Genomic DNA, 12132 nt, shown 5'->3' with positions numbered 1-12132 from the left:
TCAGCTTTGAAAGTTATGTGAGTAGCTTATATACAGTGGAACTCCAATTATCTGAATCAAATATTGGGACTGGACTCCATTTAGTTAATCAAATATTCGGATAATTGTGGAATTCCAATTATCCGAATTAATTGAGACCAAACCCCATTCGGTTAATCTATATTCGTATTATTTATTATATTTACTACATTCGTTTAAAAATATTCGTATGATTGGAGTATTTACGTCATGAAAAAGGAAAATTTGGGAAAAGCTGCATTACACATATTATAGTATTATTCATTCTATTTATAACCGTTTAAATATATTACCTTATAAATTTAACTTTCCTGAAAGTTAATGCTGCTTTTTGGACATATCTGAAATTTTTGTAAATTCGGCCTACTCTCTTCTAAAAGCGATTCGGATGATCGGAGTTCTACTCTGATTGTATTTATTTGTCGAAGAGTAGAAGGATTCTATTGTAATTATTGATATTATTTGAAGCTGTTTGGAATCACTTCCACCTGTTACTCCTGAAATATCGAGCGAATTGTTTAATACTAGCTACAAAAGTCATGTCAGTTATATAGTTTTATTCATTTGTGAAGGGATTGAGTTATGCGTTCTCTGGGACATTCTGTTGAAAATGTTAATTACCTTGAGGTAATTGCTGAGCGATATAGGCGCGGGGGGCGGTGAGGGCGCAGGTGCCGGTGTGACGGACTGGAGGTACTCCCTGAGAGCGATCGGCCGCGGTGTCGTGGAGACCACAACGGGAGAAACGGGTTGAGCTGCCACCGTTGGACGGGTGTAGATTTTCGCGTTCTCTACTCCCACTCCACCCTGGCTTGGCACCTGAAATGCATTTCACAGTTATTTGATTGTGAACTTCCTTATTATGCACAAAATTCACCATTTTAAACGTATTCTTTAGGAACTAAATTCAACTTGAACAATCTATAGGAATATAGGCATAAACATTTTAATCCAAACTGAATGTTGAAAAATAATATTCAAGTATCGCTAATCAAAATATGGACGGTTTAAATGCAGTGAGTTTTCAAAAAATAAAATTTAAAATTTCATTCATTATGAATTAAATCTACTTAGTATCACAAGTAGGTAATCTAGATAGGTATAAAACTTTAAATCCACTCTAAATGTAGAATGATAAATCATACATAAATCATGTAACGCCATCAGAAAAGATAGCATAAGATGCTATCTCTTCTTTATGGTATCGCTGATGAAAATATATCGACCACGATACTTGGAAAGGTACCGTTGTTTTTCATTATAGTTGCTTTTTCATACTATGTTGTAACATTTTTAGAGAATTTAATTCATTTATTCATTCCATTTACAATTTTTGTAAACAATAGAAGAATCGCTGTTGAAAATACACGGACTCAGACATAGGCCTAAACAAATTCTTCAAGTAACTCTCATGCCTCCATGTTAGACAATCTTTTTCAAACTTGGCATTAGAGAACTTTTAAAATTACGTTAAACTATATAGATTATGAAAAATACGGGAGAGAAATCCAAATTGCATCTCCAGCGATAATCACAGACGGGGAGAGCTATAACTAAAAGTGTGGTCATATATTTTGAAATTTAATTGAATATTATTGGTTTTTTGAGATGTACACAGTTGCTACTCCAGTAGAAGGATAGACGAACATGTACATATACCGGTATCATCTCAATGTAGAAATGGGATATTAATAAGTTTCATTGAATGTAGGGCCTCTTATCATACCTGGGAACTATGCACATTGCAAAGTGAGTTACAAATTATTGCTCAAAAACGTCCTATTCATACTAATCAATAAGTACAATTAAATAAGAGGAAGAAGTTATTTTTATTCAATATGATTAAGTAGCGCTATAGGCCTATCACAATGTGTTATTGCAAAACAGGAATTAACACTCGTGTATTGATAAGGTTTTATCCACAATTATTACATACCGACATTAAAATTCTACCGAGATTTTTGTGAAGTGATAATTCATTCGAGATTTGGTACTGACATTTTTGGCAGCATTGACAGCGTTGCCGATTGGTGCATCTAGGCCGACATGCACCATCTTGGTGCGCACTATCCGGTAGCCCTTGTCGTCGGCTATGTAGTCCCTTAGGCGTAGGAATCCGTTGGGATCCACCCAGCCATACGTCCCCACCACTGTTCCATCCTGCAGTCGTTTCTCCTTCCTATTGATTTGTTAGCACAATCAATAATATTGAGATTAATACATGCATAGGAGTAGGATTGGGAATACTGGGTAATGTAGTATCAATTAAGAATTGGTAATAATTGGCAAACTGAGGTAGCTTACATGATATTGATCACCTCTATTCTCGAGTACCTGGTACCTGAGTACCTACCAGCATAGAGTAAATATAGCATAAGAAGATATCCCATGGCATAGGTCGTTTATGTTACAAACTTCAAGCCGATTACTGTCGATTACTGTCTATTATCACTTTTTTAGCTGGATGAGAGTGTAAGAACGGCAAAGTATGAGAGAATACCAGAGACACATATAGCTTCACGAGAAATAACTGCTTGGACTTTCGGCTTGAGTTAACATTGAAATTCGGAACTTAAAAGCTCTATACCATGGGATATATTCTTATGCTACCTATCTTTTCTCTATGGTATCATTGAATACCTTTATTGTTCAAGAATGAACATTTTTAAGAATAGTTCATGCGATGTAGAAAGAATTGTTCACCTTTCACTCATAAATCATATTCCTCTGTATTGTGCCATGAAAATATCACGTAGACTATTAGTTACGCTATTATTTGTGAGGTGGATGCTACCAGAATTTGGAAGGAGTGTTCAGGCTTCAGAGAAATGCTATGAGGGCAGTAAAATAATTCATGTCTAATAAATCCTGCAAATCTCATTTTTAAAATATGGGTGTCCTCAGACTTACTTCTTTTCGTTATCTAAGTAGGCGTACCATAGATCAATTCTCAGCGCAAAGACTACCGGTACTGTCTATGCTCATACAGTGGAACCTTGTTATAGTCTGTACACCCCTTGTTATAGTGCAATTTGTCTGTAGTCCCTTGAAACGTCCATATAGCTTTCAACCTCGATATAGTGCAACCCAATCTAGTTCAGATCTCGTAATAGTACATTTTTTGAGCGGTCCCTTGAGGTGTAGCGTACTATATCGAGTCTCCAATGTAATGCCATTATGATATTCTTATTGATATAATTAGGTTGATTTTGGTTTTCAAATCTATATTTTATAATTATGCATTGCAAGAATAGGAGACTATGCTTCCCATTACCATATAGGCTAACTCTTTTTTAAAGAAGCCGGCATATTATATTCATGGGATGGGCATAAGTACTGGCAATGTTTTGTGTACGGTAGTTAAATTGATTAAACACTCCTTCCATTAATTTCAAAATAATTTTCGGGCTATTAAATGATCAATTGCTAATTGCGTTCAATTCATTATCATATTTATAGGTATGCGATGTCATTTTTTCCGAGGAGAATAGAAACGAACACATAAGAGATGTTTCGGGGTTAGATTCGACAGAAATTAAAAAAAAAATCCAATTAGGAAATATGAGCCTGAAAAAACTGTAGCTCAAGCACGTATTTTTGAAACCGCTAAAGCACATGCAGATTCATTCAAAAAAACATACATGAGCTCTATTGATGAAAATAGAGTGAATCAGATTAACAATGGAAATAATCGTTATAGGAATAATACTAAAAATGATTTTACAATGCAAAATTAAACTGGTAGCTCTAAATCACGAACATTAACATTTGAAAAACTAAAAGGAAAATGCTATCGCTGTGGCTCACCACTTAGTTGCTCACCATTTAGTTGCCGTCACAAAGAAACAATTTGTAGGAGATGTGAAAACGTTGGTCACATATTCAGTTTTCTCCATCCATGACCAGCACTTGCTGGATAGATTGAACTTTAAAACACAAGATCGAGATGGGTGGCAGTTGAAGTGAACTTAAAAAACTCTGTATTGCCTCCTCATTCAGGGGGTAAAGCGGCAGGTTCACAAGCTTTGTCCGAAGCACCCTCTCAAATATCTTCACTTCCTGCACTCGGAGACTCACTGGCATCCTGTTGAATATTTTTAGTGCACTGACAGGAAAACTACTATGTGACCGTGTGAGTCTTACATGAGGTAGACCAATGTCAGCCCATTGTCTTGTATTGTGATCGTGCACCTGTCCTTTTTGAAGATAGGTGTGCTGTCCTCTTCTCAACAGTGACAGGGAGCTGAACAGATACTGACTGTACTGTCATAATCTTCAGTCTCCTGAAGATTGAAGCACAATGTTCAAGGCGATGAGAAGCAGTGATGATCTGGAGAACCTTTTTCTGTAGGAGCAAAATCCTTCTGCAGCCACCTGCATGACCCCACTGCACAATACCATAGTTGATATGGCTGTGGAAGAGGCCGTGGTATGCTGTTACAAGGTACTACTGGGAAACATGACTTCTCAGCATATGCATTAGATAGGTTACTCTTGACAGTCTATTACATATGTCAATAAGTGACTCTCATGTTAGTGTGGCATCCATCATGAACCCAAGCAGCTTCACATTACAATCCCCAAAGGTTGGGGGATTCCGCTGCAGAGTGCAGAGCAGATGCTGAATCTTCCTCTCATTCATTGACAGGCTGTTCACTTGAAACCAAACACTGACTGCCTCCAACAGCTGGGCAGACTCCTGGATTGCTGCATCAACATTACTTTTCCTGGCAACCAGAGTTGTGTCATCTGCAAAAAGGATGGCATTCCCTTCCAGCATGAGGTCGTTGATAAAAATCAGGAACAGGAGAGGCCCGAGGATGGAACCCTGAGGCACGCTGCAGCACACATCCTGAGCATCAGACACAGCACCACCAATGGACACCACCTGCTTCCGACAATCCAAGTAATTCTTCAGTGTACTGAGGGCCACATCACAGAATTCATATATTTCAAGTTTCTCCAGCAATAAGCAGAGAGAGACACAATCAAGCCTTTGTCAGGTCGCACAGAGTCGATGCCACAGAGTGATGATCCTCCATCGCTCCCAGCATGGTTTCAACCAAGCTGCAAACAGCATCTGTGGTAGATCTGCCCCGACGGGAACCAAACTGCTGAGGTGAAAAGAGAGAATTTTCCTCAAAGTAGGCACTGAGTTGATTGTACATCACAGCTTCAAAAATTACAGCTCCAAACACTGGAATGATTGATATGGCCCTGTAGTTACTTAATTCCTCTGGGTCACCTTTTTTGAAGATTTGAGCAGGTCAGGGAAGATTCCAATCTCCATACAGCGGTTGATCAAGGAACACAATGGATCTGCAATACTTCCAATCACAGACTTCAGGATTGATGGGGACATACCAAATAATTATGTCTGGACTGGAAGAATTCTTAAATCCATTGACTATATTGATAAGTTCCTGGGTGGTAACTTTTTTCCATCCAGCCTGTTCACACACTGGGGCACCCTATTGACAGCAAGAGCAGGAGATCCAGGAAAATTATCAGCTATCAACTTGACTGACTGCACAAAAAAGTTATTGAAGTCATCTGGACTAGCACTCTTTGCCCTAACAGGCTATTACTTGCTTGCACTGTTGATTATATTCCATGCAGCTTTACAAGGATTTGGGGCCTGTCTTATCAAATTCCCATTGCAGCATCTCCTAGCCCTCACCACCTACTGTCGATAGATCCTCTTGAGCCTAAGATAGACAGAGTAAGAGTCATCCTATACTCCGCCGGCATCAGCAGTCTTGTAGAGGTTGTTGGCAACCAACACCAGCATACTGAAGTTGCTTAGAACAGCCGTGTACCACTGCTTGGCATCCACAGATAAAAGCTTAACACTTGTGAATTCAGAAGATCTCTTGAGTTTGGAAGGGAAGAAGATGATAAACTGCAAGTTGAAGACACCGAAAAACTAATCAAAAGCAGATTTTGGATTGCCAAAAGTATCCAAATATTCCCAGTTGATCCTTTGTAAAACAGAGGCAAGGAGTGGGAGATTTTCAGAGTTAATTCTCCTGTATGTGTACTTGTACTTATCAGCCAATGCTGGTTGTAAATTCAGCATACAATTTTCATCATTTTAAAACATAACACTTTTTTATTTTTCTGTGATTTATGTCATTGTTCTCTATAAATAATTGAAACACCTTTATTGAAGTCAGACTGTAAAAACCAATTAAATTCTTGATATTTCATCATTTTTGGCCTTTACCTTTTTGTGGAGGGGAAATGAGAAGTCATTTCGTATTCAACGCAATTTGATGATGAAAAGACGGATTTTGCTGTGAATTGAATTGATTAAAATCTATCTATCCCTCTGTGAAGAAATTAGATATAAGAAACTGAAATTAGAAGTAGGAGTTTTTCAACGATTAACATTATTTGTGTTCACTTTACCTGTATTGACCACTTATCGTCTGATACTTGAAGTATCGCTCCGGACCTTCGTCTGTTTGTATGTGGTACTGGGTGTTGGGCGAAGTGTCCCAGCCTCCGATCTTAGCACTGCTCACGCTTAGCACTGTCATCTGTAACACAGAATAAATTTTTCTATCAATGAGAGTAAATTTTTCTTGACAAATAATTTAGTTATATTTATTTTCATCAATGAAATCAAATGATATATACATACATCCATATCATATTTATAGGTATGCGATGTCATTTTTTCCGAGGAGAATAGAAACGAACACATAAGAGATGTTTCGGGGTTAGATTCGACAGAAATTAAAAAAAAATCCAATTAGGAAATATGAGCCTGAAAAAAACTGTAGCTCAAGCACGTATTTTTGAAACCGCTAAAGCACATGCAGATTCATTCAAAAAAACATACATGAACTCTATTGATGAAAATAGAGTGAATCAGATTAACAATGGAAATAATCGTTATAGGAATAATACTAAAAATGATTTTACAATGCAAAATTAAACTGGTAGCTCTAAATCACGAACATTAACATTTGAAAAACTAAAAGGAAAATGCTATCGCTGTGGCTCACCACTTAGTTGCCGTCACAAAGAAACAATTTGTAGGAGATGTGAAAACGTTGGTCACATATTCAGTTTTCTCCATCCATGACCAGCACTTGCTGGATAGATTGAACTTTAAAACACAAGATCGAGATGGGTGGCAGTTGAAGTGAACTTAAAAAACTCTGTATTGCCTCCTCATTCAGGGGGTAAAGCGGCAGGTTCACAAGCTTTGTCCGAAGCACCCTCTCAAATATCTTCACTTCCTGCACTCGGAGACTCACTGGCATCCTGTTGAATATTTTTAGTGCACTGACAGGAAAACTACTATGTGACCGTGTGAGTCTTACATGAGGTAGACCAATGTCAGCCCATTGTCTTGTATTGTGATCGTGCACCTGTCCTTTTTGAAGATAGGTGTGCTGTCCTCTTCTCAACAGTGACAGGGAGCTGAACAGATACTGACTGTACTGTCATAATCTTCAGTCTCCTGAAGATTGAAGCACAATGTTCAAGGCGATGAGAAGCAGTGATGATCTGGAGAACCTTTTTCTGTAGGAGCAAAATCCTTCTGCAGCCACCTGCATGACCCCACTGCACTATACCATAGTTGATATGGCTGTGGAAGAGGCCGTGGTATGCTGTTACAAGGTACTACTGGGAAACATTCAGCATATGCATTAGATAGGTTACTCTTGACAGTCTATTACATATGTCAATAAGTGACTCTCATGTTAGTGTGGCATCCATCATGAACCCAAGCAGCTTCACATTACAATCCCCAAAGGTTGGGGGATTCCGCTGCAGAGTGCAGAGCAGATGCTGAATCTTCCTCTCATTCATTGACAGGCTGTTCACTTGAAACCAAACACTGACAGCCTCCAACAGCTTGGCAGACTCCTGGATTGCTGCATCAACATTACTTTTCCTGGCAACCAGAGTTGTGTCGTCTGCAAAAAGGATGGCATTCCCTTCCAGCATGAGGTCGTTGATAAAAATCAGGAACAGAAGAGGCCCAAGGATGGAACCCTGAGGCACACTGCAGCATCAGACACAGCACCACCAATGGACACCACCTGGTTCCGACAATCCAAGTAATTCTTCAGTGTACTGAGGGCCACATCACAGAATTCGTATCTTTCAAGTTTCTCCAGCAATAAGCAGAGAGAGACACAATCAAAAGCCTTTGTCAGGTCGCACAGAGTCGATGCCACAGAGTGATGATCCTCCATCGCTCCCAGCATGGTTTCAACCAAGCTGCAAACAGCATCTGTGGTAGATCTGCCCCGACGGGAACCAAACTGCTGAGGTGAAAAGATAGAATTTTCCTCAAAGTAGGCACTGAGTTGATTGTACATCACAGCTTCAAAAATTACAGCTCCAAACACTGGAATGATTGATATGGCCCTGTAGTTACTTAATTCCTCTGGGTCACCTTTTTTGAAGATTTGAGCAGGTCAGGGAAGATTCCAATCTCCATACAGCGGTTGATCAAGGAACACAATGGATCTGCAATACTTCCAATCACAGACTTCAGGATTGATGGGGACATACCAAATAATTATGTCTGGACTGGAAGAATTCTTAAATCCATCGACTATATTGATAAGTTCCTGGGTGGTAACTTTTTTCCATCCAGCCTGTTCACACACTGGGGCACCCTATTGACAGCAAGAGCAGGAGATCCAGGAAAATTATCAGCTATCAACTTGACTGACTGCACAAAAAAGTTATTGAAGTCATCTGGACTAGCACTCTTTGCCCTAACAGGCTATTACTTGCTTGCACTGTTGATTATATTCCATGCAGCTTTACAAGGATTTGGGGCCTGTCTTATCAAATTCCCATTGCAGCATCTCCTAGCCCTCACCACCTACTGTCGATAGATCCTCTTGAGCCTAAGATAGACAGAGTAAGAGTCATCCTATACTCCGCCGGCATCAGCAGTCTTGTAGAGGTTGTTGGCAACCAACACCAGCATACTGAAGTTGCTTAGAACAGCCGTGTACCACTGCTTGGCATCCACAGATAAAAGCTTAACACTTGTGAATTCAGAAGATCTCTTGAGTTTGGAAGGGAAGAAGATGATAAACTGCAAGTTGAAGACACCGAAAAACTAATCAAAAGCAGATTTTGGATTGCCAAAAGTATCCAAATATTCCCAGTTGATCCTTTGTAAAACAGAGGCAAGGAGTGGGAGATTTTCAGAGTTAATTCTCCTGTATGTGTACTTGTACTTATCAGCCAATGGTGGTTGTAAATTCAGCATACAATTTTCATCATTTTAAAACATAACACTTTTTTATTTTTCTGTGATTTATGTCATTGTTCTCTATAAATAATTGAAACACCTTTATTGAAGTCAGACTGTAAAAACCAATTAAATTCTTGATATGGCATCATTTTTTGGCCTTTACCTTTTTGTGGAGGGGAAATGAGAAGTAATTTCGTATTCAACGCAATTTGATGATGAAAAGACGGATTTTGCTGTGAATTGAATCGATTAAAATCTATCTATCCCTCTGTGAAGAAATTAGATATAAGAAACTGAAATTAGAAGAAGGAGTTTTTCAACGATTAACATTATTTGTGTACACTTTACCTGTATTGACCACTTATCGTCTGATACTTGAAGTATCGCTCCGGACCTTCGTCTGTTTGTATGTGGTACTGGGTGTTGGGCGAAGTGTCCCAGCCTCCGATCTTAGCACTGCTCACGCTTAGCACTGTCATCTGTAACACAGAATAAATTTTTCTATCAATGAGAGTAAATTTTTCTTGACAAATAATTTAGTTATATTTATTTTCATCAATGAAATCAAATGATATATACATACATCCATGTCATATGTATAGGATATAACTGACTATATTTTTATCAGGAGAGCAGCAAATTGAGCATAAATCCAAATGCATAAATGTTGAGAATAATGTTTGGAATATTGTGAAGAGAACTAAAAGAAAGAAGTTTGCAATAATTGAAGCTCTACAGCTGTAAAACTCTGTTACAAATCATTAATTAATTTACTGGGTAATGTAGTGCATTATTAGTAATAGTCAATCATAAAGAACAATGTACATCAACGATAATAGAATCATATATACTTTATGTACACAGATATGCCGTTTTTTATCAACGATGGAGAGAATGGTGGAGATGGTTATGAATGGTGGAGAGAAATAAGAAAATAATGAACAATGAAACTAGTAACACAAACTTTAACATTCTCCTCAAAATCCAATAGCAAAGTAATCATCATTGCTTTCTTTATTTAAGTTGAGTTACTTTATTTGTGCCTCACAGTTGTTGAATTTCTTCAGAATTCAAACATATTTGAACGTCTGGAAAAATTAATTATGAAGAGCGACGATGGCAGTATGCATGGTATGTAATAATAAGTGTAGAGCACCATATTTTATCTCCTGACTTCCTCTCATATATTTCAGCCTGCTACATTCACGGTATCAGCACGCCTCATGATTTATGATATGCAGACAATATCTCCATAAATTTATAGACAATGACGAAGGAACAGCAACACATTAAATTATCTTATGCAGTTTAGTGTTTGGAATTTCATAGTAATTTTCCGCAGGTATTTCAATTATCTGTATTTTTCATTATTTATACTCGTATAAACAGGGGATTTGTGATTGATTGATTTTTATTATGACGTGCTAGGTCTCGATAGACCCGTTGCTCTAAACAACAGTATAATACAAAACAAATAAAGAAGATACAACAGTATTCAAATAAACAAAATATAAGTATTACAATTAAAAACAGTTAACTGTTGGGAGTTAAAATGGAATTGAATTAGATAATATAAATTGAGATAATTATAAGTAGATAATGAAGATAATGTTATGAAAAAAGAGAGGAGAGAATGAAATAAGGAGAAGAGTAAGAGAGGTGATAAAGAAGAAGAAGAAGAAGAATAAGAAGAAGAAGAAGAAGAAGAAGAAGAAGAAGAAGAAAAAGAAGAAGAAGAAGAAGAAGAGAAGAAGAAGAAGAAGAAGAAGAAGAAATGAAATAAACGCTTATCCAATTCTAAAAAAGATAAAGAAGAAGAGAAATTGAAGAAATGATATGAATATGAATCAATTCAATTCTTGTTTACACCTGCTTCTGAGCCAATTCAATAAATATTATTTATGAACGTTGTTGATTGATAAATGAATAAAAATTCATGAATACATTACATAAAAATTATTTGATTTCCCAAGCAGACAGATATAGATGGAATAGAAAAGATAAAAAATAATAATAAAAGAGAAATAAATAGGTAATAACTGAGGATAACAAAAATATATTCTCAAACTGATCGATCTATGTACTTTATTGCATGCAAATGACATGAGTGCTGAAACTAGTAATGTTTTAAGTGAAAAAGTTTAAAAAGGATAGGCCTACTAGTTATTTTTATAAAAATCAAACAATTCAAGTAGCCCTATTTAAAAATTTATTAGAAAAAAGTTGAATAAAGAATTACTATAAGATTATTGTATTGTAGTATCTACATAAATTGTTGGAGCTTTGAACATATCAATGTCTATTCTCCGGAAAAAATGAGAGATTATTAGAGAGAGATAAATGAGCCTATATTCTAGGTAGGTTTCAGATACCGTAGGTTCAGTACCACCACAAAATTGTAACTAAGTAGCGTGTAAAGCAAAGTAAAGAAGGACCTCGAAAGAAAGCAAGGTATCAGATTGAAGATGTGAAAAAAGTCAAGGTTCCTATCAATCTATAACATCAAACAATAGCAATAAACAATTATTGCAGATGAAATAATATATCCAATGTGCAAAATATAAATTGATCGTTTTATTTTTTCATCACCTGTCAGTACCTCTGCACGCAAGTAGACAAATTTATTGTTAGCTTCGATAATTCCATCTGTTGCCTTGTCCAACATCTCCCATAGTCCCGCTAAACCAATAATCATAAATCCAAAGTAGATTGCAACATGCAAACCCTTTCAACGTGAACGAAAATGTTCTCTTGCAGTTTCTATTACATCTATATGTGTTTGTAGACCCAGGAAATGGGAAATGTTCAATAAAATTTCTTAGGTATCATGAGAAAGTGATAAATTGTATTGTTTTATGCAAGTAACTGCTATTCCG

General features: G+C 37.1%; 1 protein-coding gene across 3 annotated transcripts in view; it reads right to left on the bottom strand.

The window, feature by feature from the left end:
- Positions 1–12132, bottom strand: part of LOC111061350 — an 84865-nt gene that overhangs the window by 3264 nt on the left and 69469 nt on the right. For 2 of the 3 annotated variants that reach the window (XM_039438032.1, XM_039438031.1), the window contains exons 2-4: positions 9605–9735; positions 2017–2197; positions 640–837 (exon numbers count right to left, since the gene is read on the bottom strand). In XM_039438032.1, coding sequence (XP_039293966.1) covers positions 640–837; positions 2017–2197; positions 9605–9735 — 510 coding nt within the window. Of the gene's footprint in view, positions 1–639; positions 838–2016; positions 2198–6429; positions 6600–9604; positions 9736–12132 lie in introns of those variants that run through there. The other variant, XM_039438033.1, reaches the window with a different exon arrangement.

Source organism: Nilaparvata lugens, chromosome 11, assembly GCF_014356525.2.
Source record: "Nilaparvata lugens isolate BPH chromosome 11, ASM1435652v1, whole genome shotgun sequence".
NCBI lineage: Eukaryota > Metazoa > Arthropoda > Insecta > Hemiptera > Delphacidae > Nilaparvata > Nilaparvata lugens.
The sequence above is the reverse complement of the archived record's forward strand: the minus strand, read 5'-3'. Positions and strand labels throughout refer to the sequence as shown.